General features: G+C 47.5%; 1 protein-coding gene across 4 annotated transcripts in view; it reads right to left on the reverse strand.

Moving 5' to 3' along the window:
* ARHGAP27 (Rho GTPase activating protein 27) overlaps positions 1–26,065 on the reverse strand; it is a 67,783-nt gene extending 41,718 nt beyond the window's left edge. The window contains exons 1-3 of one of the 4 annotated variants that reach the window (XM_083470442.1): positions 24,674–26,063; positions 14,262–14,557; positions 10,669–11,466 (exon numbers count right to left, since the gene is read on the reverse strand). In XM_083470442.1, the coding sequence (XP_083326568.1) occupies positions 10,669–11,424 (756 nt within the window). In that variant the 5' untranslated portion in view covers positions 11,425–11,466; positions 14,262–14,557; positions 24,674–26,063. Of the gene's footprint in view, positions 1–10,668; positions 11,467–13,112; positions 13,189–14,261; positions 14,558–24,661 lie in introns of those variants that run through there. The other 3 variants (XM_083470441.1, XM_083470443.1, XM_083470444.1) reach the window with 3 other exon arrangements.
* Between the last annotated feature and the right edge of the window lie 853 nt (positions 26,066–26,918).

Raw genomic sequence — 26,918 nt, forward strand, 5'->3', positions numbered from 1 at the left:
GGTGCTAATAACACCAAGGTTGCAGGTTCAACCCCTGGATGGGACACCTGCATATTCCTGCATCGCAAAGGGTTAGACCAGGGCCGGATTTAGGCTTGATGAGGCCCTAAGCTACTGAAGGTAATGGGGCCCTTTATATGTCCAGCTGCCCTTTGTCAACAACAAATTGTTGCTGTTTTTTGTGTTGAATGTATGCTACAGTATATGGTGATTTATGGCCCTAATAGGAATCTAAAGCCATTTACACATGCAGAATGTAAAAAGGTAAAGGGACCCCTGACCATTAGGTCCAGTCGTGGCCGACTATGGGGTTGTGGCGCTCATCTCGCTTTATTGGCCAAGGGAGCCGGCATACAGCTTCCGGGTCATGTGGCCAGCATGACTAAGCCACTTCTGGCGAACTATAGCAGCGCACGGAAACGCCATTTACCTTCCCACTGGAGCAGTACCTATTTATCTACTTGCATTTTGACGTGCTTTTGAACTGCTAGGTTGGCAGGAGCAGGGACCAAGCAACGGGAGCTCACCCCGTCACGGGGATTCGAACCGCCGACCTTCTGATCGGCAAGTCCTAGGCTCTGTGGTTTAACCCATAGCGCCACCTGTGTCCCATATGCAGAATGTAGGCACCCTATATATAGAAACCAGTGATATTTTAGGGAGCAGGCTAGCAGGGAGGCCCATTACTTACATCATAGGAGCCTACACAACACAAAACACTGTTGCTGTATGTAGGTAGTAATTTATTTGCTTTTTATCTTATATTTTGGAAATGTACGTCCAGTTTTTTTCCCCTTTTAATTTTTTTGGGGGCCCCCAAGAGAGTTGGGCCCTCAGCTATAGTTCGTTTAGCTTATATGTTAATCCGGCACTGGGTTGGACGAGATGATCTTCAGGGTCGCTTCCAACTCTACAGATCTATGATTCTATGAAATCTTAGTCCCGCGACCATAATAATGGTGGGGCTAGCGACCCCAGAACCAGACTCTGTTTTTGTATGCCAATGACCTTTCATAATGACATCTGCCCAAGCCCATGACAAAAACGGCAGCTAAAATATATTCCAACACAGGAGACAGGAAGGAGACATCATCTTTGAGACAAAAGGCGCTATAGCAACTCAGGGTACTTTATTAAAAGAGAGGGAGAAACTTTACTGGGTAGTTTGAACACACCCTCCTCACAGTTACTCTGACCTTGACGTGTTTGCAGGCGGCCCGTGAAGTATTAGATCACTGGGTGTGTTTTGCAAAGCAGTTATGCGCAAGAAATTAAATCAGAGGCCAACAAGAACTCTGCGGCACCCGCTGCAATAAACCTGAATTTTAACATTCCCAAGAAGCAGCGTGCTGAGGGCTGGACAGGAGGTGCTGGTTAGCGAAACCAAGTGGTAAACTCAAGAATCCACATAAAAAAACAACTCCTCACGTGCTGGTACTTCAAGACAATCAAACTGTCCATCTCTCCCACCCTCGCCTAAATACCTCTATGCTTAAAGCATCTATAGGCGCTGCGATCCATCAACAACCCTCTTCAATCTTAACAGGATGCCTTCGTGGGAGACATCGCAAAGTGGGTTCTTGCCCAAGAAAACTCAAAGTAAAACAGGTGATTCACAGTGCAACCATTTGCATGTTTACTTAGAAGAACGGATCGTGGTACTGAGGGGAGACTAACAGGCCTAGCAAGTTGAGTGTGCATGAGATTGTCACTGTCACATCTCTCTACTTAAGCCTGATTTCTGTATTATCAGTGTGTGGTGTTTCTGTTTGTTTATTCAAATTTTCCCATGTAACCACAAAAAACACAGCTTCCCATCCGGCTGACAGATTGAGTTACAGTGGTACCTCGGGTTAAGTACTTAATTCATTCCGGAGGTCCGTTCTTAACCTGAAACTGTTCTTAACCTGAAGCACCATTTTAGCTAATGGGGCCTCCTGCTGCCGCCGCACCGCCGGAGCACGATTTCTGTTCTCCTCCTGAAGCAAAGTTCTTAACCTGAAGCACTATTTCTGGGTTAGCGGAGTCTGTAACCTGAAGTGTATGTAACCTGAAGCGTATGTAACCCGAGGTACCACTGTACAGAAATATAGTATGAGATGATACCGAGGACTAAACAAATCAAACCTGTAATGTTCGTTTATAAGGTAGCTGCAAACTGCACCAATAAGATTCCTCACCTTTGCTCTACCCTCAAATTAAGAGCGTTTAGATGGATCGCAAACAGCACAAGAGAAGCTCAAGAGGCTACTTGGGACAAAAACGAGTGTCTTATTTGATGCCACCAGACTTAACACACTACAGCTGCTCTCCTGGAAACCTTCATCCGGAAGTTCCCAATGAGATCTGCCAGGAAACACCACTCACTGCCTTACAAAACTGTTAAATGCCTCTGAATACCACTTGTAAAAATGCAAAATCTCCACTACAAACCGAAGAGAAAAGGACCTGTTTTACATGAAATACTGCGTTGTGAACCTGCCCAAGCCCCCATCTTCATTAAGAGAGGAGTCTTATGGCTACACCTTTGATGAGAGACACCTGCTCAAAAACTCTGATGAGCAATCTGAAATGGGCACAGGGAGATTTATACAAATTTCTACTTACCCCTTGAGCAAAGAAATCGCTACCTTAGGCCTTCAGCCACACTGGTCACTTTGCCTAGCTGGATTTTTCAGCAAACAGCCCCACCCCGCCCTGCTAGGACAGGTAAGGCAAACGGGTCATTTGCATAAGAGAAAAGGGGAGAGGCCTCCCTGGTTTTAACCCTCTCGTTGCCTCAATCGGCCCCTGGACTCCTCCTCTGCCACTGAATCACCTGTAGAGAACCCGTGGCTGGAAGGCAGAACTACCACGAGGCAGGATGTGGCTTCCAAGCAGGGACAGGTTGTGGTTTTGTTGCTGCTGTAATAACCCTCCCCTGGAGGCCAGCATCCACCAGGGCGACGCTGTTTTTAATTCAGCCTTTTGAGAGGAGTAGCAACTCTGAGAAAATGCAAGGTGCACTATTTCACTACTGAGTGCACATCAGTCAGCTGCACCTCTGGGACTGGGGGGAAGGGAATATTCCCCAATCAAAGGTTGTCACTTGCATTTTTAAAATATTGCAATTTTTATAAAATTTAAAAAAGACTAAAAGATTGACAGTGTCGTCTTTCCCCCCAGCATTGCACATATTCAATCCAGTGGCGTAGCGTGGGGGGTGCAGGGGGGCCGGCCGCAACATCTGGGGGGGCGCTCACACTCGCAGCTCTCTGCCCCTACCTGGCTCACTCACTCTCTCTCACTGCAGTGCTGGCTGTGCGAATCCAATCCGAGCCGCTGGGTCGCCGCCCACTGTGGAGGGGGTGGGTGCCAGGCGTGCGGTGCGGAGAGAGAGCGAGGGACTATCTGGGGGAGGGACAGTGCAGCGGCCGCCCAGCGCAGTGCTGAGCACGGGAGAGAACCACACCAGACCAGACCAGGCAGCAGCAAGAAGAAGCTGGCAGCGGCGGCAGGTTAGGGGTTAGGGGGCGCAAATTACTTGCCTTGCCCCGGGTGCTGACAACCCACGCTACGCCACTGATTCAGTCATAAGTCAATCATTTCTGCATCAATCTGCTTTGGAATTAGTTTAGAATGAAAAGCAGAATAGAAATGGATTTTAATGGAGATTTTTGTTAAGAATCCTGAAAACATGCATTCTAAAATTACATTTATCCCCAAATACATATGGTTTATTTATACAACCTGAGCCTAAGGCTGCACATAGCAGTCATACCCCAAGAGGTTATGCCTCCCCCATAAGTGCAGTATTGCATTCAAACACACCCCAGCCATTTCTCTGCCTCTCCCTCCAGCCCCACTGCTCGATAACTCAGTTGCATAACTCTTAAAACTCTGAACTAAGCTCCTGTCCATATTGTTTCCCTTCCCTTCTCTAAGCTCTTGGCTTTCATCTCTCCAGTTAAAGGGCTCCCACTTCTCTAAGGTGAGTTTCTTTTGATCGCTAAAGGCCAATTACCCAGGCTAGTCCTGACTTTAATTGGCCCCAACACTTGGCTTCATTAAAGGATTAGCAAGGTCCGGCACAGCTCAAACACGGACTTGGGTCTATCCTAAATACAAATGAGCCTGGCTATTTCCTGCCTTTAATACTCCGAGCCTAAATTAAATCCTACCACCAGCATAATCTGGAATCTAGGGTGTCTTGCACCCCCAGATTCATAACAATACGATTAATTTCAAACATGTGCACGCACACAAACACACACAGCCCAATATGCCAACTTCAGATTTAATAAATTCAGGTCCCCTGGGCAAAACTGCTGGGACAGGTCAGCAAGGTTGCCAACTTCTGTTCCTGGCTTTTGCTCCTCGCCTTGAAAAGCAGCTTGATCTACTGTCATCAAGAAGCTGTGAAATGCTTCACTTCCTGTGCATCAAGCAGTTGTTAAAGGCACAGGATTTCCTCCCCCACCTACCAGACTTGTACAGTGGTACCTCGGGTTAAGTACTTAATTCATTCTGGAGGTCCGTTCTTAACCTGAAACTGTTCTTAACCTGAAGCACCACTTTAGCTAATGGGGCCTCCTGCTGCCGCTGCGCCGCCGGAGCACGATTTCTGTTCTCATCCTGAAGCAAAGTTCTTAACCTGAGGTAATATTTCTGGGTTAGCGAAGTCTGTAACCTGAAGCGTCTGTAACCTGAAGCATATGTAACCTGAGGTACCACTGTAGCCTTATCATAGCTGTCACAGATTTGAAAATAAGGGACCAGCAGCCTTGAAAATAAGGGATCAGCAGCCAAAATAAGGGATTTTGCTTAGCTTATGCACGTTGGGGCTGCCGTCGTCCTGTCGCGAGGAGTTCCATCGGACCTTCCCGGCCCGAGAGAGAGGGAGGGAGGAAGAGAGACTCTCACCCGCGAGCCCAGCATGAGGTGGTTGCGGCGCTGCGGCAGCCGCTGAAGCGCCGCCCTTCTGCGTCCCTCCCCATCCCCTCCTCTTCCTCCTCCCTCAGGCTGCCTCCTCAGCCGCCTCCGGCTTCCCCTGGCAGCGCGGCGGAAGTCTCGCAAGAGAGGGGCTGCCTGCCCAACCGCCGCCACCCGTCTCCTCATGACGCGCCCCTGAGGGGGAAAAGGGAGAGACGGAGACGCCGCAGCTCGTGCGCACGCTCTCTCTCACCCCGAGCCGCTGCTTCTTTCCCGAGCCGGGCGAGCATGAAACCCGGGAAATTTAAGGGACATCATCAATCCGGGACAGCAGCGGGACACGGCGCTGGGATAAGGGAGTTTCCTGCCAAATAAGGGACAGTTGACAGCTATGCCTCTCGGAGGGACAAGCACCCGTGTGGAGTGTCGTTTGGCATCTACAAAAGGGCTGTCAGTTTGTTCAGTTCTGGACACCACCCCAAGGTGTGGTCTCTGGCATGCACCATTCCCCACTTCACCCTGTTATTTATAGCAAGGCAAAGCAGGGCAGATTACATAAACCAAGATGCCAGGGAAGAGTTACATAAACCAAGGGGCCACTGCAGACCGATGGCTAAAATAGTAAAGGCAGTGTGATAACGTAACTCAACCCTGGAAGCTTGCACCCAAATATCTGGAGGGGTTTCTGGCAGGTCTCCTGTGCCTCTGAAAAGCTGGGTGATAGGCACACATTTAAATTGAACATTTCCCTATGCAGGGGAAGCTTCTCCTGTTGGATTTCTGCCTGGCACACAGCTGCGAAAGGCACAGGAGCCTCACTAGAGAAAACGGTGATACCTCAAGGTGAGGGGGTTTGTTGGGTGATTTTATAAAAAGAGAAGCATGGAGCCTTAAAACTGCTGGGAAATAACACCCCTTGCCCTGGAAATTATTACATTTCTAGGGATGGATGAAACTTCTCAATTTCAGTTTCTCATTTTTCCACTCTTCAGTTCTCCACATTTTCATGTCAGTTTGTGGTATGTGTGTAATATTTTCAAGTCCTCACGAACATTTGCCAGCATTTTAGTGCAAATGTATCCCAATATTCATATTTTCGAAGCAATTTCCCCTAACATAATGCATTTTTATGCCTTTTTTACAAATATGCGCACTTCCCCCCAGTATTCACATTTTTGTACACTTCATTTGGTTGGAGAACTGAGTCAAAAAAGTGGATAAATGCTAACTTTGAAGGATAGCTGTGTTTTGGTCCACGTATTGTGAACGAAGCAGATTCACTTTAATGTCTGAACCAAAAATTTTCCCTCTTCTAGGCAGGGAGCTTAAACGGCACAGGTCAGATCTGCCTATTCAGTGGGATATGATACGCATATGGCCACGTTTCTCTCCCTGCCCCAGTATAAATACTCCAAGACGAACTCTTAACGAGCTCGGGTTGCAATTAATCAAATTATGCACTGCCAAGTGGCTTCATGGCCTCTCCGGCTGCAGAGTTAGGAACCAGCTGGGTGAGCTGTCATTCCGACTGCGCATGAGTCATTAGTTAAATTAGAGCTACCTTGTTCTGTCTCTGCAGGCAAACATTTGCTGAAGGACTGAGTCATCCGCAAGTCACCCAGGACCCTCCAAAAATTAAGACCTCCATTCAGCCAGGATCACTCTTCAAAGGAAGCACAGGCATCACATGCTCACAGGTGCTGCCTTTCCTGAGATCTGGTCTGTACCTGTCCCAGAATCAGGTGGGAAAATGGGCTCTACCACTCGACAGAGTAGGTGGGGGAAATTACATATTTAAATACTTTTTTAAAAACCCTTTTAATTCTCTTTTTTTTGGGGGGGGGGAAACTCCAAAAGAAAACTAGCACAGCAGATAAATATTAGAAGTTTTCTACTTAATTTGCTATTTTTCTTCTTCTGTTTGCTGGAATTATTGGGGGGGGCATGCAAAAATGGTATCTCCCACCTGTGGTCTTCTTAAGATGTTCCTTCGGCCCGTTTCCTTCGGCCCCATCAATTGATCAAGCTTTAGTGAGGTGCTGCCACCTGCTGGTTCCTCTGAGTTTGCAGGAGGAAAGGGTCCATTTCAAGCATTTTTAACATGTTTAGTTTCCTATTTTGCTACAGTTGTTACAACCTCACTTACTGGAGAACCTATTTGCGCGGGTGGCGCTGTGGGTTAACCCACAGAGCCTAGGACTTGCCGATCAGAAGGTCGGTGGTTCAAATCCCCGCGACGGGGTGAGCTCCCGTTGCTCGGTCCCTGCTCCTACCAACCTAGCAGTTTGAAAGCACGTCAAAGTGCAAGTAGATAAATAGGTACCGCTCCGGCGGGAAGGTAAACAGTGTTTCCGTGCGCTGCTCTGGTTCGCCAGAAGCGGCTTAGTCATGCTGGCCACATGACCCGGAAGCTGTATGCCGGCTCCCTCGGCCAATAAAGTGAGATGAGTGCCGCAACCCCAGAGTCGGCCACGACTGGACCTAATGGTCAGAGGTCCCTTTACCTTTACATAGGATTGTAGAACTACAGAGATGGAAGGGCTCCAAGGGTCATCTAGTCCAACCCCAGGAATCACAGTTAAAGAGTCCCTGACAAGGCGGCCATCCAGCCTCCGTTTAAAAACCTCCAATGAAGAAGAGTCCTATAGACAGCAATTCAAAAAGGCTCAGCATAGAAATTTAATGATGGGGAGATGCACCTCCCCTGCTTTGCTTTCCAGATGTTGATGGGGCTCCTCGTGGGATCAATGCATATTTGTCTTAAATGCACCAAAGCAGCAACAAAGTCTAGAAGGGGAAGAGTAATTTGATCGGTTTGATCAGAGCTGAAAGACTGAGGATACTCGGTAGGGATAAATTTGGTTCAGTTCACACTTAAAGGCAAACTAATTCATTTATCTATCTGTTGAATTTATATAAAATGGTACCTCGGGTTAAGTACTTAATTTGTTCCGGAGGTCCGTTCTTAACCTGAAACTGTTCTTAACCTGAAGCACCACTTTAGCTAATGGGGCCTCCTGCTACTGCTGCACCGCATGCATGCACAACCACCAAAACCCGGAAGTTACCCGTTCTGGTACTTCTGGGTTTCGGCAGGTCCGTAACCCGAAAAAAACGCAACCTGAAGTGTCTGTAACCCAAGGTATGACTGTATTATCATTTCTCGCACACATGAACTTCAGCCGGCTTGCTCACTTCTCCCTTATGCAAGGGGGAAGCTGAAGCAGGCCTGACTTCCCGACCCCCTGTTTGCTTGTATCGCCATGGAAAAATGGGAATCGAAAACACTTCACCCCACAGCCATGAGAACAAACAGCCTTGTTAGTTCACCAGGTGCTGGATATACATGATTGTATCTACCCAAGATTTGCTGGAAGAAGGGGAACTCTTTGGCAGCTCTGCCTGGTAGGTTTCCGCAGGCTTTGAAAGAAGCGCGCTCACTTCTTATCACTGGAATGACGTCCCAACATGCCAGAGGCTTTTTCTGGCAACACACTCTGCCTTTTCCATGCAGAGAGATTCAGCAAAGAGACCTTTTCCACACCGCAGAGACAGGGAAAGCTGCATTTGTTCCAGTTGTGCTTTTAGGTTGCACAGGAACCTATCTCTGGGAAGAAGTTGGTAGCTGTGCACGGGCAGATAAATCACATGGCGTTGCTTTTCTGCAGCAAAATCCTTTTGGCCTAGTGGGCCAGATCTTCATCTCCCCACCCTGCACCTCTGCTGGCCTACTTTCAAGGGTGGGTGGGGCCTGCCAACTGTCAATCACCTGACATAATAATAGCATCTGATGACTGACAGGTAGGGTGTCCTGCCCACCTGTCAAAGATGGCCTGTAATGGGGGGGGGGGAGAGATAGTGACCAAGCAGAATTCAGCTCCCTGAACATCAGCTGATGAGTTTGGCCCTGCTTTCTGCAGGGATTAGGTGGGTGATCAGATGATCCAGCTGCAACTCTACCTGCTCCACACCTGACATATGATGCAAGTGGTGTAGCGTGGGGGGTGCAGGGGGGGCCGGCCGCACCGGGCGCAACATCTGGGGGTTAGGGTTAGGGGGCGCAAATCCACGGGTTAGGGGGTGCAAATTACTTGCCTTGCCCCGGGTGCTGACAACCCACGCTACGCCACTGCATATGATGCAAGTGGATGTGGTTTGTTGAAAACAGTCTCACAGGCCAAATGCAGCCCGCAGAATGCCCCCACCCCTGCTGTGCCCCACCTCCATCAATTCCTGCACACAGAAAAGTCAAATATCCAGAGAGAAGGAAGAACCCTTCTCTCTAACATGCTACTTCCCAGTGTTCAAGCAGTTTGTTTCATTCCACACACAAGAGCTCCAATCTGCATATTGTCTGAAAGGGCTAGGCTACAATATTTTTCTACATCTGGAACATTACGTCACTGGAGGATCCTGGATAACGTGCATAGGAGAAAGAATGCCGATGGCAAGGTTAACTAGAGTCAGGGTTCAGCCCCAGAGCCTCTTTTGCTACTATACGGTAAAGGTAAAGGGACCCCTGACCATTAGGTCCAGTCGTGGCCGACTCTTGGGTTGCGGCGCTCATCTCGCCTTACTGGCCGAGGGAGCAGGCGTACAGCTTCCGGGTCATGTGGCCAGCATGACTAAGCCGCTTCTGGCGAACCAGAGCAGCGCACGGAAACGCCGTTTACCTTCCCACCGGAGAGGTACCTATTTATCTACTTGCACTTTGACGTACTTTCAAACTGCTGGGTTGGCAGGAGCAGGGACCGGGCAACGGGAGCTCACCCCGTTGCGGGGATTCGAACCACCAACCTTCTGATCGTCAAGCCCTAGGCTCTGGGACCCAAGTCAGCTCCTTCCCACCTGAAGGCAGAATGACAGAATGCGTGGCTTATGAGCAATGGAATGCTAGCGCCGCCTAAGGTATGAAGAACAACAACTGACAAAAGATAGACATAATACAGTACAAGGACAGGAAGAAATATCATGGACAGTAATGGCCACACACAAGAAGAACAAAGAGAGAGTTTGAAGGCTTCGCCTGTAGGCCTGTAAATTATTTGATGTGTTAATGCAAATGGAAGTCATTAAAACTGCAGCTGCGGTATAAGGGTTTGTTATTCTGACTGGTGTGTAATTGGAATTTATAAGTTTTTGGAATGCAGAGTTAAAGTAAATGATCAAATTATCAATTCTAGCATGCGAGGGGGGCAACAAAATAATATAACTTGGCACCTGAACAACTGGCATTATTAATTGTATTATAATTTGGTATTGACAACAAGGCTTTTATTGGGTTATTGTAATTGAAAACTGCCGCATTATTCACGCCATAACATGCACCAGACCATAAGACGCACCTAGTTTTTAGAGCGGGAAAGCAAGAAAAAAAAAATCTGTGCAGAGCATGTAAGCGGCTCTCGCTTTTCTTGCTTTAAACCCTTCCGTCCCTCCTCCCGCTTTTTCCTCGGGGAAAAGCCAGCAAGAGCCACACACACGCTCCACACGGCTCTTTAAAGGGAGCGCTGAGCAGAGCCTCCTGCCTGCATTCGCTCCACAAGACGCACACACATTCCCCCTTACTTTTTAGGAGGGGAAAAGTGCGTCTTATGGAGCAAAAAAAACGGTAATGAAAATGTGTGGCTTACCTAGAAAAGGCTGCCTCTCAACTGGGAGAGTCAGAGATACAGGGAGTGCGTGGAGTTAGCCCAACAACAAATGAGGACCTCCACATGATTAAAGCGGTGGATATTTTTTAAGCAAATCCCATACCTGTCTGGCACAGGGCTCTGGCGTACCCTGCTCCAACCTTTCCTCCGCTGCTTTGTGGAAGGTTTCGGAGTTGCTCTTTGGGAGCGGGCGAGCCGGACTCCACGAGGCAGCTTTGTACAAGTTCCCAACGCCCGCCTGGCCGGGGGGCGTCGCGAATTTTGCCAAGTCGTCCAGGGACACCGTAGACCTTATGTGTTCAGAGGAATGACTGTAGCCCACGGGACCTGTTGCGTGGCGAGGCTTCAGGGAACTGTGAGATGCACTGAGGGCAGAAATAGTGGCTCTGTTTGCTCCGGAAATGGGGGACGGAGCGTTCCCACCAACGTCAAAGGGGACCGTCGTCCCGACCCCTGAGGAGATCGAGCACCGCGGGGAAGAAAAGCCAGCTTTCTCCACATCTACCTCACACGCTGGAACGGCATTGACAAACCGATATTCATACTCCGCCAGCGGTTCCTGGCTGACCCGGATAGAGGCCTCTAAGTTGACATTTTCCAACATGGTTGTGGAGGGTAGCTCCCCAGAGGATGGCATGGTGTGGGTCACAGAGCCCAGTTCCTTGACGTATTTTGCTGGGATGTAGAAAGGCCGGGCTTCTTTGTTCTTCCTCACGTGCCACCAGTGGTCATTGGTTCGCCTCAGAAGCATGTATCTCTCGTTGGGCTGTATTGAAATGAGCTGCCCGTCCTTAGCGGTGTACTCAAAGGGGTATTCCACCAAGACGTATCTGTCCTCCTTGCCACCCAGGGAATCCATTATTGTGCCCTAAAGTGGCTTCCTTGGAGCACCGTCTTCTTTCTGAAAAGGAAGAAGGAAAAGTTGGTGGCATGGGTTGAGATAGGTAGGCCTGGAAAGACTAATGTTTGATGCAACTTGTCTGAGAAAATGAATGAGCAAACGCCTAGATTTTATTTCATCGGAACTGAGTGAAGATGGCGTCTACCACCAGAGAAGGACTTCGGCATAAACACCAGCGTGTGAGGACATTCTGCAAACGACAGACTTACCAGCTGCAAAAAAAAGGAGAGTCAGACAAATTTCACACAGAAGCACATTATTGTTTATTTCAACTTGCCTGTGGAAACAACTCAGAGGCTACGAAAGAAGGAAGGATAACAACAGGAAGATTTAAAGAAGGAACTATTGGAAACTCAAGGCAGGAGAAACATAAGATGATTAGAGCCCCACTGAACTTGAAGCATGGGAAGCCCCAACAAAAATTTATAATTTGGCAGAATATTTGGATTATGATATGTATTTGTATAATTTGGAATACTTAATGTGATTTGATTGGATTGTTAAAATGGAAAATTTAATTATTATTTTTTAAGAGATAGGTATGCCTGTGTGGACTTAGCCATTGGGGGGGGGGGGAGGCAAAAGAAAGAGTTCTGTAACAAGCAGAATCCTACAACTCACGTAAGAGGCAAATGTAGAATAAATCCACTTAGTTTTTGTCAGGACAGGCCCTACCATTAGGCAGAGTGAAGTGGCCGCCCCAGGCACTAGGTTCTGGTTGCTGTAAAGGCCACCAAATTGTTAGTTTTCAAAGATATGAGTACAGTGGTACCTCGGGTTAAGTACTTAATTCGTTCCGGAGGTCCGTTCTTAACCTGAAACTCTTCTTAACCTGAGGTACCACTTTAGCTAATGGGGCCTTCCTGCTGCTGCTGCCGCGCCGCCGGAGCACGATTTCTGTTCTCATCCTGAAGCAAAGTTCTTAACCTGAAGCATTATTTCTGGGTTAGCGGAGTCTGTAACCTGAAGCGTATGTAACCTGAGGTACCACTGTATTGTATTTTTACTGCCTGGGCTGGGGAGAGGTGCTTGTGGGTTTTTCTGCCTCAGGTGGCAAAACGTGAGGGGAGGGCAAAAGGTACAGGGCCAGCCTTTGTTTTGCCCAATCATTTTGCTTATGCTAGCCAGAGAGAGGGGTCTATGCAGAGCACCTTTTCTAAATTCATTCCTAACCAGTTTTAAAAAGAAATAGTGGAGATGGGTACAACACAGAAGCTGACACCCAAAAACTAACACAACAGAACATTTCCCAACTCCGTTCTTGTTAAGTTGTGGGTGAACATATCAGACGACACAGCGATTCTTCAGACAGCTCTTGTTTATTCACAGGCCAGAACAGAACTGAACTGAAGGGTTCAGTCAGCCTGCTTATATAGAGCTCAACTACAAAGCAACAGTAACAACTTTCTGTAACTATCCAATCACTGAACGTACTTTCAATCCCTTATTTGCATATGTGGACCTGAGTGAAAACTATCTACAGTATCCCCCTGCTGGCTCAGGAAGAGAACTTCAGTACATAAGAGTTCTAGCTGTACCCAAATGTTGTTTTGAACTGCCATGTCTCAACCCTCAGTGTCACCCCCGATCACTCTCTCAAACCAGTTTCCCCTATCAATTTCAATCCACCCCTGCTTTATTCAAACCTCGGCTGTTTAAAACTGCCGCTTTTTCTCCTTTCAGTGTCTCTCTCTTCTTGCCATACTCAAATTTCCCCCCTATTCCATTCCCCCAGTTGCTTCATGTGAGATAAAGAATGTGGAGTCCTCAGATATTCCAGTCTGCTTTACTCAGACCTCTACCATTGTTTAAAACTGCCGTTTCTCTGTTTCTTCCATCCCTGCTTTACACATACTTCTGCCGTTGTTGCAAACCACCTCTTTGTGACACTAAGAATCCTCTAGTGGGATGACGACAGCATTACATTTTTATTTATATAGGAAGAAATGTAAACAAAAACACATTCTGATAGAACTGCTTGCTAGAAAATGCACACTGAGGCAACATTGCATATAAAAATACATCTACCAAGTTAAATGCATGCAAAAATGTGCATACATTTTCATCCAGACTTAACCCCCTCCTCCCCACCCCACCCTCATCGCTGGCTAGCTACTGTGGAGGACCAAGCTTAGGATTGGGAAATATAGAGAAACTAGAATTGACATGTCATCTCGCAAAGTATTGGAAGACACAAGATCTACCCACCCTGGAAGAATGGCAGATGAAGGTGATGGAGTACATGGAATTGGCAGAAATGACTGGCAGAATCCAAGATCAGGGAGAAGAGGCGGTGGAAGAAGAATGGAAAAAATTTAAAGACTACTTGCAGAAATACTGTAAAATTAATGAATGTTAAAGGGATGTTGGATTGAAAACAAGCGGGATTGGTAAAAAGATTAACAAGAATATGTAAATATGGATTGATAATGGTGGAAAATATATATTTATAATAGGTTAAGATGCAGAGCAAGGACAAATGATAGAGGGTAAGGACTTGCTGAATTAAATATCTGAACTGGAATACAAAAAGGGAGGTGTGAGGAGGTCAGGAAACTAGTAAATGAGGTATAAGATATGAAAATATTGATTTTTCCCCCTTCTTGTTAACTGCTTTCTATTTTGCATTTTTCATGTATTTTGTTTTTGTATTTTTGTAGTTCTTTTTTCTTTTATTAGGGTTATTCTTTGTTCTTATTTTTTATGTTTAAACTTTGAAACTTTTTATTGTTTGTAAAATTTCAATAAATATTACTTTAAAAAAAAATAGAATTGGCATGTCATCTATCCCCTACCTGAGAGCAGCTTTAGGAAAACCTCTTTCCTACTGGAGCCTCCAAAATGAGCAGCTGGATCATGAATCTGGCTGGTTTTGATAGAAGAAACCCTGCTCCCTTGCTTTTCCTCCCATACTGACTTCTCTGCGTCTGGGGTGGTGGACTTCCTCCAGACAGCAGAAGGGCTTCCTCTTCGGCAGTTTCTCTGCTTTTGAGTCCTGATGGGGGGGGGGGGGAATCACCAGACTAGATTACAGACTTGCAAATGGCGTTCCCGGATGAAGGCTTCAGGCCGAGGGCTTCCCAACACTACTCTGAAAAAGTAAAAAATAAAATAAAATCATTTCAACAGCGTGCATTGAGAAATGCAATCAGATAGCCCCCAATATTAAAACTTCTCCAGTGGTCTTCCAGGATAACAGTATGGCATTGGTTAATAAGTATTGATGCTTTTTGTGCTGGAGGAGACTCTTGAGAGTCCCATGGACTGCAAGAAGATCAAACCTCTCCATTCTGAAGGAAATCAGCCCTGAGTGCTCACTGGATGGACAGATCCTGAAGCTGAGGCTCCAATACTTTGGCCACCTCATGAGAAGAGAAGACTCCCCGGAAAAGACCCTGATGTTGGGAAAGATGGAGGGTACAAGGAGAAGGGGACGACAGAGGACGAGATGGTTGGATAGTGTTCTCGAAGCTACCAGCATGAGTTTGACCAAACTGCGGGAGGCAGTGGAAGACAGGCGTGCCTGACGTGCTCTGGTCCATGGGGTCACGAAGAGTTGGACACAACTAAACGACTAAACAACAACAACAATAAGTAGCCTGGGCAAGTAGCAAGGGCTACTTTTGAAAACAGGTCTGAAGGCTTCTCCGTCTCCTTCTGAAAGCTAGCCATTTCTGCTCCCTCCATCTTCCCTCTAGGTTAGCAACAGAGAGGGCCGGATTGCCCCAAAGGCCCTCCGCTGATATAGATGAAGCTGGCAAAGTCAAACGCTTGCGAACACTAAGCTAGGAGTAAGTCACCCCACTGAGTGCTGTGACCTATTCCTGAGTGAGCATGCACCAGATTGTTGTGCAAACCACCCATTTGGGGAATTTAATAAAGCAGTCAATATGCCAGCCTAGTTTCTGTTGTGCAGTGTGCTATTCCTATCCCCTGGTCCACAGTGCAAGCTGCAGCCAACAGTATTCTTTGCCCAGGCTTATGGCTATTAAATAATCTATGGCCTGTGAAAATGTGGGGAGAGGACAGTTATTATGATAAATTTTTTTTTACTATTAGGTTGTCTGTCAGTATGCTTTCGACGATGTTTGTATTATGTTTCTATCACTGATGTTTTGCAATGTGTTTCCGATGTTGCATACCGCCCTGGCATCTTTTGATAAAAGGTGATATATAAATTGTATTATTTATATTTATATTTATATTTATATTTATATTTATATTAATATTAATATTAATATTAATATTAATATTAATATTAATATTAATATTAATATTAATATTAATATTAATATTAATATTAATATTAATATTAATATTAATATTAATGATAATAAAGGTAAAGGGACCCCTGACCATTAGGTCCAGTCGTGGCCGACTCTGGGGTTGCAGCGCTCATCTCGCTTTAAAGGCCGAGGGAGCCGGTGTACAGCTTCCAGGTCATGTGGCCAGCATGACTAAGCCACTTCTGGCGAACCAGAGCAGCGCACGGAAACGCCATTTACCTTCCCGCTGGAGTGGTACCTATTTATCTACTTGCACCTTGAAGTGCTTTTGAACTGCTAGTTTGGCAGGAGCAGGGACCGAGCAACGGGAGCTCACCCCATTGTGGGGATTCGAACCGCCGACCTTCTGATCGGCAAGTCCTAGGCTCTGTGGTTTAACCCACAGCGCCACCCACGTCCCATTAATGATCATACGCCTGTGCTACCCTTACAAAGGATTCCTTAATGATGGTTAAGCAAGATGTCTTCAAAACAAGAAGATGGTGTGGAAACCGGAAGGGTTTTAGTTTGCATATTAATAGCACGTTGCTTTCTAGAGCTAACATTGCAGTGCGCTAACCAGTGCGCACTGCTCTGATGCTAGCCCAAATGCCACACCGCACTGTCATAACAAAGGCAGCACAGTGCGTGGGTGTGCCTGTCTCGGAGCTCTTCCGTTTGTCAGTCTGTGCACAACCAGCTCTCTCTGTTTTCCTCCTCTGTTCTCTTTTCCTTTTAGCTGGGAGGAGTCTTGCAAATGGGGCCAGACATTACAGCTGCGGCTGGTGCAGCTGTTAACTGCATGAATTGTAGTCTGTGACAAAACAATCTGCACAGAGCCTGGTGGCACGGAAGGGACCAGATCTTACTTGGGCCTTGCACTCCCCGTTATGTAATGGTTACCTTTTCCCAGTACAGTGGTACCTCAGGTTACATACGCTTCAGGTTACATACTCCGCTAAACCAGAAATAGTACCTCAGGTTAAGAACTTTGCTTCAGGATGAGAACAGAAACCGTGCTCTGGTGACGCGGCGGCAGCAGGAAGCCCCATTAGCTAAAATGGTGCTTCAGGTTAAGAACAGTTTCAGGTTAAGAACGGACCTCCGGAACGAATTAAGTACTTAACCTGAGGTACCACTGTATGAAGTTGTGTTATGATACAGGGGAAGAGCTGCCAAAATGCTCTCTCACACATAGCGAAGGCACGTGTGAGATGGGCCACATGAGTGTGGGGCGCAGCCCCGCCGAAAACATGCACACTGACAGCATCACTTGCTGGCCATACATTTGCCGGCCGTAGGAGGGGACCAGAAGGCTCTGCAGTGTTCGAACGTCCCAGGTTCCCCATCCAGTGTGGTGTAGTGGTTAAGAGCGGTATCTCGTAATCTGGGGAACCGGGTTCGCGTCTCCGCTCCTCCACATGCAGCTGCTGGGTGACCTTGGGCCAGTCACACTTCTCTGAAGTCTCTCAGCCCCACTCACCTCACAGAGTGTTTGTTGTGGGGGAGGAAGGGAAAGGAGAATGTTAGCCGCTTTGAGACTCCTTCAGGTAGTGATAAAGCAGGATATCAAATCCAAACTCCTCCTCCTCCTCCTCCTCCTCCTCCTCCTCCTCTTCTTCTTCTTCTTCTTCTTCTTCATCATCCTTCACACAGCAGAGCTGTTCATGTATACAGTGGTACCTCTGGTTGCGAACGGGATCCGTTCCACAGGCCCGTTCGCAACATGAAAAGAGTGCAATCCGCAGCGGAGCGTCTGCGCACACTCAGATTGCGATTCGCCACTTCTGCGCATGCGCATGACGTCATTTTGCGCTTCTGCGCATGCGCAAGCAGCGATACCCGGAAGTAACCGTTTCTGGTACTTCTGGGTCACCGCAGGACGTAACCTGAAAGACCGTAACATGAAGCAAACGTAACATGAGGTATGACTGTATACAGTGGTACCTCGGGTTAAGTACTTAATTCGTTCCGGAGGTCCGTTCTTAACCTGAAACTGTTCTTAACCTGAAGCACCACTTTAGCTAATGGGGCCTCCTGCTGCTGCCGCGCCGCCGGAGCACAATTTCTGTTCTCATCCTAAAGCAAAGTTCTTAACCTGAAGCACTATTTCTGGGTTAGCGGAGTCTGTAACCTGAAGCATATGTAACCTGAAGCGTATGTAACCTGAGGTACCACTGTATTTTTATACATGTAGCATACCCTTCAACTGTCTCGTTTCATGTGGGACATCCCAGAAGCAAATCCTGGTTTCTGTTTGGATCCTGGAATTTTTTTGGTACAACTCTCCTTTTTCAGACTGATGCTCTGGCGTGAATCGGCTGGGTTGCACCAGAGCACTAGAACAAAAACCGCTCATTTTTCAGACGTGACACACTGGACGTGACACCGTCATGCGTGACACCTGGGCATCGCACGGCATCTGGCGGGGGGACTCAGCCCCCTAAAATACATGGGGGGCACTTAAGTCCCCTCAGCCCCCAGGAATTGGCGCCCATGTTGGATGCTATGAAGTAGACCCCTTCATGTGCCTGCCAAACTGGTCCACGGCCTGCAAGCGCGCTGGCAACTGGAGCTACTCCTGGCTCAATCTCTCATGTGTGTTCGATGCAATTGACCATGTATCCTCCTAGTATGTCCGCAGGAGATGGGTTTCAGTGGAAATGTTCCACTCTTACCTCCAGAAACTGTTTAAGAAGGTAGCACAGGGTGTACGTTTCCGAGCACAATTCCAAGTGTTGCTGCTGAGCTTTAAAGCCCTAATCAGCCTCGGCCCAGTATACCTGAAGGAGCGTCTCCACCCCCATCGTTCAGCCCAGACACGGAGGTCCAGCTCTGAGGGCCTTCTGGCGGTTCCCTCACTGCGAGAAGTGAAGTTACAGGGAACCAGGCAGAGGGACTTCTCAGTGGTGGCACCATCCCTGTGGAACGCCCTCCTACCAGATGTCAATGAAATTAAACAACTATCTGACTTTTAGAAGACTTCTGAAGGCAGCCCTGTTCAGGGAAGTTTTTCATGTTTGAAGTTTTATTGTGTTTTTAATGTTCTGTTGAAAGCTGCCCAGAGTGGCTGGGAAAACCCAGCCAGATGGGTGGGGTAGAAATAATAAATTATTATTATTAGTCAGACCCATGCCTCTTGAACCACAGGGGGCTGCAGGGCATTACATTGTCTCCAATGCTATTTAATTATATTTTCTGGGAATATGCTGATGATGCACCAACTCGATTTCTCTGTAATGTCTGAATCAATAATGGCCAAGGAGGTCTGGGCGGGGTTCCGGTTGAACTAGTGAGCTGGATGAATGCTAATAAATTGAATCTGAATCCTGGCAAAATGGAGGCTCGGTAGGCGAGTTGTTCCCAGATCTGGGAAGCTGGTAAACTTCCTGCCCTGAATAGGATCATGTTCTCCCTGAAGGAGCAGGTTTGTAATCTGCAGGTGCTCCCAGACGCTTTGAAAGTAGTTTAACTTTTGCCCATCATTGCACAGAAGAGAGTTAGAGATGGAGGAAGTGGCCTTCTCTGACAAGCTATCTCACTTTCAGCAAGCAGAGAAGTGAAATTGACTAAACTGCAGATGAGGAATAGGTGGCTTTCAAAAACTGATTTATTTTTTTAAAGGAACAGATTAAAAAAAAAAGTGGGTGCATTGCTGCCGGGAACATAAATTAGCAATATCAAAAGCAACATGATGACCAGAAACAATTACAAAGTGAAAAACTTTATGGACTAATTCAAAACATCAAAACTAACAAACTGAAGTCTCTGAAAGTCTCTGAAAGTCCTTAAATGAATCACGGTTGCAGAGAGCAAGCTTTGTATAATCAGCAAATGACTGATTCTGATGTCGAACATAATCGCATGAGCACTGTTCCAGAGTATTTTTCATTCTCATGTACAGTGGTACCTCGGGTTAAGTACTTAATTCATTCCGGAGGTCCGTTCTTAACCTGAAACTCTTCTTAACCTGAGGTACCACTTTAGCTAATGGGGCCTTCCTGCTGCTGCCGCGCCGCCGGAGCACGATTTCTGTTCTCATCCTGAAGCAAAGTTCTTAACCTGAAGCACTATTTCTGGGTTAGCGGAGTCTGTAACCTGAAGCGTATGTAACCTGAAGCGTATGTAACCTGAGGTACCACTGTATATTATATCTATTCGACAAAAGATTGGTTAATGAAAAAAATTACATATCTTTCTACTCATGAGTGTTGAACTAATTGGCTGGTGAGGAATTCAATGAAACAGTAGCTGTTATCCGGAAACACCGTTCAGCAGAGTTCAGAGTTCGACATCAGAATCGGACATTTGCTGATTATACAAAGCTTCACAGCTTGCTCTCCGCCTGGTAAAGTCTGGCATTGTAATTGTTTCTGGCCATCGTTTTGCTTTTGATATTGTTGGGAACATAAATTAATCTTTCTTTTCAATTTGGCTATAGCATATGTTCTCTTGAATGCTACACACTTAAAGGTAAAGGTAAAGGTTCAGTCGTGACCGACTCTGGGGTTGTGGCGCTCATCTCGCTTTATTGGCCGAGGGAGCCGGCGTACAGCTTCTGGGTCATGTGGTCAGCATGACTAAGCCGCTTCTGGTGAACCAGAGAGGCACATGGAAACGCCGTTTACCTTCCCGCCAGAGCGGTACCTATTTATCTACTTGCACTTTTACGTGTTTTCAAACTGCTAGGTTGGCAGGAGCTGGGACCGAGCAACAGGAGCTCACCCCGTTGCGGGGATTCGAACCGCCGACCTTCTGATCTGCAAGTCCTAGGCTCTGTGGTTTAACCCACAGCGCCACCCGCGTCCCTTACCTACACTTACCTACACACTTACTTACACTTACCTACATTTTAAAATTATCTCGCCCAAGTTTCAGAAGAAACTCAAAGTAAAATTGCATCGAGAATAAATGAAGCCACCACATAAAAGTAACCTTTCCCTCACTTCCCAATGGAAATTGCAAAGCTGCCGCCGGAATTTGAAGCTTAAAATACCAAAATACCCATACTCATTCCCCAAACACCAATGCTCATTCCTGTTCAAACATTGATTTCTGAAATGCATAGAGCAGGGATGAGTTTCATTGCTTATCCCTAGATACGGTACCGTCACTGTTGCCATAGACCCTGGCCTTTGGCACTCGGGCCATTCCAGTCCATGGCAATCTTGGCTGTGAGTTGTGGAATATCTGTTCCCTGCCATGGAGGCCTTTGCCCATCTGGCCTGAGAGGGCAGGGCCCTGACTGACTCCAACTACAAAAGCCAACGCAGCTGAACAAACTCTTGGACTGGGCCGTTGTTGTGGGATTTATTTATTTTTTGCTGTTCTTGATATTAATCTTTTGTATCTTCCATACATCACTACTGGGAAAACCATAGCTTTAATTATACGGACCTTTGTTGGCAAGGTAAAAAGCAGAGACATCACCTTGCCAACAAAGGTCCGTCTAGTTAAAGCTATGGTTTTCCCAGCAGTGATGTATGGAACTGAGAGCTGGACCATCAAGAAGGCTGATCGCCGAAGAATTGATGCTTTTGAATTATGGTGCTGGAGGAGACTCTTGAGAGTCCCATGGACTGCAAGAAGATCAAACCTCTCCATTCTGAAGGAAATCAGCCCCGAGTGCTCACTGGAAGGACAGATCCTGAAGCTGAGGCTCCAATACTTTGGCCACCTCATGAGAAGGGAAGACTCCCTGGAAAAGACCCTGATGTTGGGAAAGATGGAGGGCACAAGGAGAAGGGGACGACAGAGGACGAGATGGCTGGACAGTGTTCTCGAAGCTACCAGCATGAGTTTGACCAAACTGCGGGAGGCAGTGGAAGACAGGAGTGCCTGGTGTGCTCTGGTCCAGGGGGTCACGAAGAGTCAGACACAACTAAACGACTAAACAACAACAACGTCTTTATTTTAGTTCTTGCTGTGCTTTATGTGGAAAATGTTTAATTTGGCTGTGTACTTTTTTGTTGGTTTATTCATTGCTTATGACAGGCATCCCCAAACTCGGCCCTCCAGCTGTTTTGGGACTACAACTCCCATCATCCCTAGCTAACAGGACCAGTGGTCAGGGATGATGGGAACTGTAGTCCCAAAACAGCTGGAGGGCCGAGTTTGGGGGATGCCTGGCTTATGACCTGTTACGTTTGTAATTACATAATATTTTCATGTGGTTGAGCATGTTTTTAATTATGGAAAGACAGCATACAAATAAAATTATGTATGTATATACGTTTGCCGCACATATGTTTGTATACGGCATTTTCCAAGCACAAAAATATTACAGTTTGAGTGCTAGAAAATGCTTCCTCCCTAAAAAGGAAACTAGAGGAAGCACATTGTTTGTTTGTCCCACATGTTTGTCCATGTGTTTTGAACATAGAATCATAGAGTTGTAATAATAATAATAATAATAATAATAATAATAATAATAATAATACATTTTATTATACCCCGCCCTCCCCGGCCAGAACCAGGCTCTGGGCGGCTAACACCAATAAAATCACAGTAAAAGCATAATAGGGGGGAAAGGGGGGGGCAATTTAAAATACAGCCTCATTTTAAAGTAGCTGATAAATCAAGACCACAAGGGGAGGGAAACATAAGGGTCAGACCGAGTCCAAACCAAAGGCCAGGTGGAACAGCTCTGTCTTGCTGGCCCTGTGGAAAGATGTCAAGTCCCGCAGGGCCCTGGTCTCTTGAGACAGAGCGTTCCACCAAGTCGGGGCCAGTACTGAAAAGGCCCTGGCCCTAGCTGAGACCAATCTAACCACCTTGCGACCTGGAAGAGTTGGAAGGGACACCAGCAGTCATCTAGGCCAACCCCCTGCAATGTAGGAAACTTTTGCCCAATGTGGGGCTCGAACCCACAATGCTGAGATTGAGAGTTTCAAGCTCTACCAGCTGAGCTATCCCTGCTGTCACCTTTCAGCTCAGTAAGGAAGAGAAAGGTCTCGTCATATGTTCAGAGGCAGTCGCCTATATGATTTCTTTACAGGTTTCCCGGACTGAGTTTTTGGCTTAGAAAACACATTCTGAGGCTTAGTGCTGCTGGAAACTCAGGTAAGGGATGAAGTCTATTCAAAAGCTGAAAAAAACTCAGAGCATGGCCACTTTGTCTAACTACCCCTGTACAAAAAGGCAGGTCTGTACAAAAAAAACAACACATCAGCGGAACAGTTCATGCAAGCCAAACCACAATGTGCCACAAGCGCACCGTAGCTACAGGCGTCTGAAAAGCAATTGTATGCACATCTCGAGCAAGTGAGCCAAGCCACATGGACAGATGACCGTCCAATCTTTGCTAAAAAAAACCTCCAAGGAAGGAGAGTATCTATGTCTATATGTCACCTATAAGTTGGTCTATATGTCACCTTTCCACACTGAGCTGCGCCCAGAGCAGTTTACAACAAACATCCACTAGTCATCAAATACAAAACATCAGGAGGCTGTTGGTTGTGCTCACCCTATTATGGTGAAATACATACAATTCATTGCCACTAAATGTTGTTGTGGCCACTAGCATAGATGTATTTTTAAGAACAAATAGACAAACTGAACAAGGAGAGAGAGAGAAATCAGTATTTAGTAGTGGCTGGGGAAGAAACTTCCATGTTTCAGAGGAATGAGACTCTTGTTTACAGATTCAGGGAATAAAGCCCAGACAAAGAGCTTTGTTTTCCTGCCATGCTTGCGTCTGCAGGGCTGCTGTTGCAGTGCTTAGAGATGGCTGGATGGATGAGCTTTAGCATGTGCTCAATCCTATGCGCCCATTACGTTTTTGGTATGCATTTCCCCATTGAAAATATCACCGAAACCATATCGCAAAAATCAGGAATGTGTGCGATAGCTGTGCTCCGATCTGCATAGAAGTCTGTGCACTTCAAAATGCAGACCAAAAATTGTTCCTAGCAGGTACTGAGTTAGACGGACCTTGATCTGATTAAAAAAAGCTTCCTTAATTTCCCTCAGTGCTTCTGAAGAGCAGGTAGCAGGACATTGTTTAGCGTTCTGGAGAATTCAAAAAAGCTTGCATGCTCTTTTGAGATGTTTCTTTATAAAAGTATTTCCCCCAATAGGGATGTTGGGATTTTTCTGATGGGCCGATATGGCAATGATTATTTTCTGTTTCCCGTCATGTTTGCACTGTGCGTCAGGGCAGCATCGCTCCACTTGCACAGACGAGGAAAACTGAAGTTTCTCCCAGGGCCATTAAACAATCCCAGCATGGCTATCTGGGATCTGGACCACAGTTTGACCTCTGCCCCCAATGGACAGCTGCCAGCCTGCCTGCCTCTCAAAGATCAATGGGCCAGAATTTGTGGACCAAAAGAGATGCAGGATTGTGCCCAGCTTCTCCATCCTCTCTCTAGCTCGCCGATTGAATGGGTTGGAAAATATTTGGAGGGGACTTTTATGTCAGGAAGAAGAAGAAGAAGAAGAAGAGTTTGGATTTGATATCCCGCCTTTCACTCCCCTTCAGGAGTCTCAAAGCGGCTAACATTCTCCTTTCCCTTCCTCCCCCACAACAAACACTCTGTGAGGTGAGTGGGGCTGAGAGACTTCAAAGAAGTGTGACTAGCCCAAGGTCACCCAGCAGCTGCATGTGGAGGAGCGGAGACACGAACCCGGTTCCCCAGATTACGTGACTACCGCTCTTAACCACTACACCACACTGGCTGTTCCCTTCTGCGCAAGGAGTGCTGGCGAGAATCCATCTCTCTAACAAGCAACTCTTGCCCAGACAAACACACAAGCCCTGCCGAAGCTGATCATTCAAGAAATTCAGCTCACACTCTGAATTTTCAACAGCTGGAACAACATTGGGGAAACAGAGGTCATTTTGACCTGTTTTCCATGGTGTCCCATCGCGGATTCAGCCAGCCTCCCGGGACTTGACCCCTTCACCCCACCCCGTTCCCCTGTTTTACCTGCTGGCTCACATTTTCTTAGTTTCCTTTCCTGTCCCGGCCTCTTCTTCGCCTGCCTTTCGATCTTACGCCTCGAAGGATGTCCCAGATCTTCCTCGTCGATTGTATCAGGAGCAGCATGGACCTGCCCAGGCCTGTGTGCCTGGTCTGAACCTGCCTCTTGTCCTCCCCTACCTAAACTATGTCGAGAACGGAGGAAAGGAGGGGGAGCAGAGACTGTCACAAAACAGATCTTTCCGTCGGCTTCCTCAGGAGAAGGAGACTTGCGAGTGAAGGAAAGAAACAGCAGCTGGTCAAGACTTTGGTCCAGCGGCTCTCCCCAAACATCTTCACCATCGCCAGCAGCCCAAGTCTGGCATTCAGACGTCACCTAAAGGATCGAAATCAGCTTCTCCTTGCGGGCAGCAGCCAAGACGTCCGACGGCGAGAGGAGCGTTCCGCAAGTGCCGCTTCGACGCAACACGAAAAACCAAAACGAAGAGGCACCTCTGGGGAAAACAGCCGGCCACACCCCTTCCAGTTTCTTTCATCCAGGTCAATTCCAGCTGAGGACAGGTGCTCGCTTCTCCATCCGTCAAAAAGAGCTCCTTGCAGTCACGCAAGACCTAGTTCCGTGACCTCGTCTCCTCCGACTCCTCCCCAGCGATGCCCGTTTTTGGCCAAGCCCTGCCGAACTTGTGCAGAGTCTTGCGAGAGTGAGGCAGGCAGAACGACAGGGCTGTTCCCACCAGCCTGCGCTGGATGGAGGAAGGAAGCTTCCTCAGTCAGAGGAAGTCTCCCCAAGGCCGGGGAGGTTGGGGGGAGGGCGCTGCTCAGTGGGGAATGACTCACACACCACCGCCAAGTGCATCTCTCTCCCGGTGCGTGTCCAAGATTTCCACCAGCCTCCTGTGCCACCCTGATTGAGTCACGGGCTTGTCGGAGGGCATGGATAGCATTCCGGCTGGGTTGGGCTCCTCCAGTCCCAAAAGGATGTCCGTGTGCACGTTTATTTATCTCGTAAGCAGCGGAGGAAGGCAACGGGGAGCCACACGTGTCTGTCGCCAGAAAGAGCAACCTACCTGTGCCTTTCAGAACCGAGGGCATGATGTGCTGGGCTGACCTTTGCCATGCCAAGGGCAGAATAAAGCCACTCCCTTGGGGAGGCAGACCGCAAAAAAGGGAGCTGCTTTCTGTTTTCTGAGCTGCAGAAGGTCTGCCACAAGCTCAGTAGGTGGTTTTCGGCAAGCTGCTCTTATCGTCTCAGCACCCACTCACCCAGGAGCCTAGACACGCAGAGAGGGGTATTTATAACCGCACCGGTTCCCAACGTTTGGTTTCCTCCAGACTCAAAAGTGAGTCAAAGAAGCAAAAGGCGGGAGCCATTTTTGCAGGGGAGGAGGAAGCCATTTATAAATTTGTCATGCAGGGAAGCGTGAGGGGCAGGGGTGCCATCTAAGGAACCTGAGGGGCCAAGTGCGCCCCCCATTTTTTTCAATAAGCCCCATTTTTCTGCGCCCTGTGGCAGAAAAACCTTTCCGTGGCTGTGACAGGGCCTACCAGCAGGTAGCAGAAGGTTGCCTCATCCTGCGTGGTGTCGGGAGATGTGTGTGACATCACTTGCCGCGTGTATGACATCACATGTGCGCGCCGGACCCCTTTAATCTTGGGGGAGACCAGGCACCTGTGGTCAAGGCCTTAGGTGACAAAGGGTCAGGTGGGGGAATGTTTTCGATACAAGGGCCATGTTTCCCTCTGGTCAACCCTAGGCCAGAGGTGGGCGGGGCCACAGGCAAAAGTTAAAGGGGGCGGAGCAATGAACATTAAAAAAAAATCTTTGCACATTAGGCCAGATTCTAAACATGCACATGCCTCTCTGGCCTCCATGAGGAATGCAAGAGGCTCCATTCGAGATCAAGGACACATTGCAGCCAGACAAAAACATTGGGCTGCAAGCAGGGGCAGTGAGGGGTGTGGCCGGGAGAAAAGGGGTGTGGCCTGGAGAGAGGGTGTGGCTTGGGGAGAGTTCAAAGAGCCTTTAGTGCCACACCCCTGAGTTGATTGGACAGGAAAAGGTTGGGCCCCCTTTCCCAAACTTCCAAAATACCTCCCCTGCCCCTGAGAAATTCCACAGGTCTTTTTACTAAAGCGGATATACTCAGTGCTATTTTCATAGAAAAAGAGATGCTGGAACTCACCGTGAACGCCTCCTTTGTTTTCTTATAATGGCAATGGCGCCCACCTGAGAGGTGCTCAGTTCCAGCGAGTTCCAGCTGGG

This window comes from Podarcis liolepis (assembly GCF_965112155.1).
Source record: "Podarcis liolepis genome assembly, chromosome: 13".
NCBI classification, from domain to species: domain Eukaryota; kingdom Metazoa; phylum Chordata; class Lepidosauria; order Squamata; family Lacertidae; genus Podarcis; species Podarcis liolepis.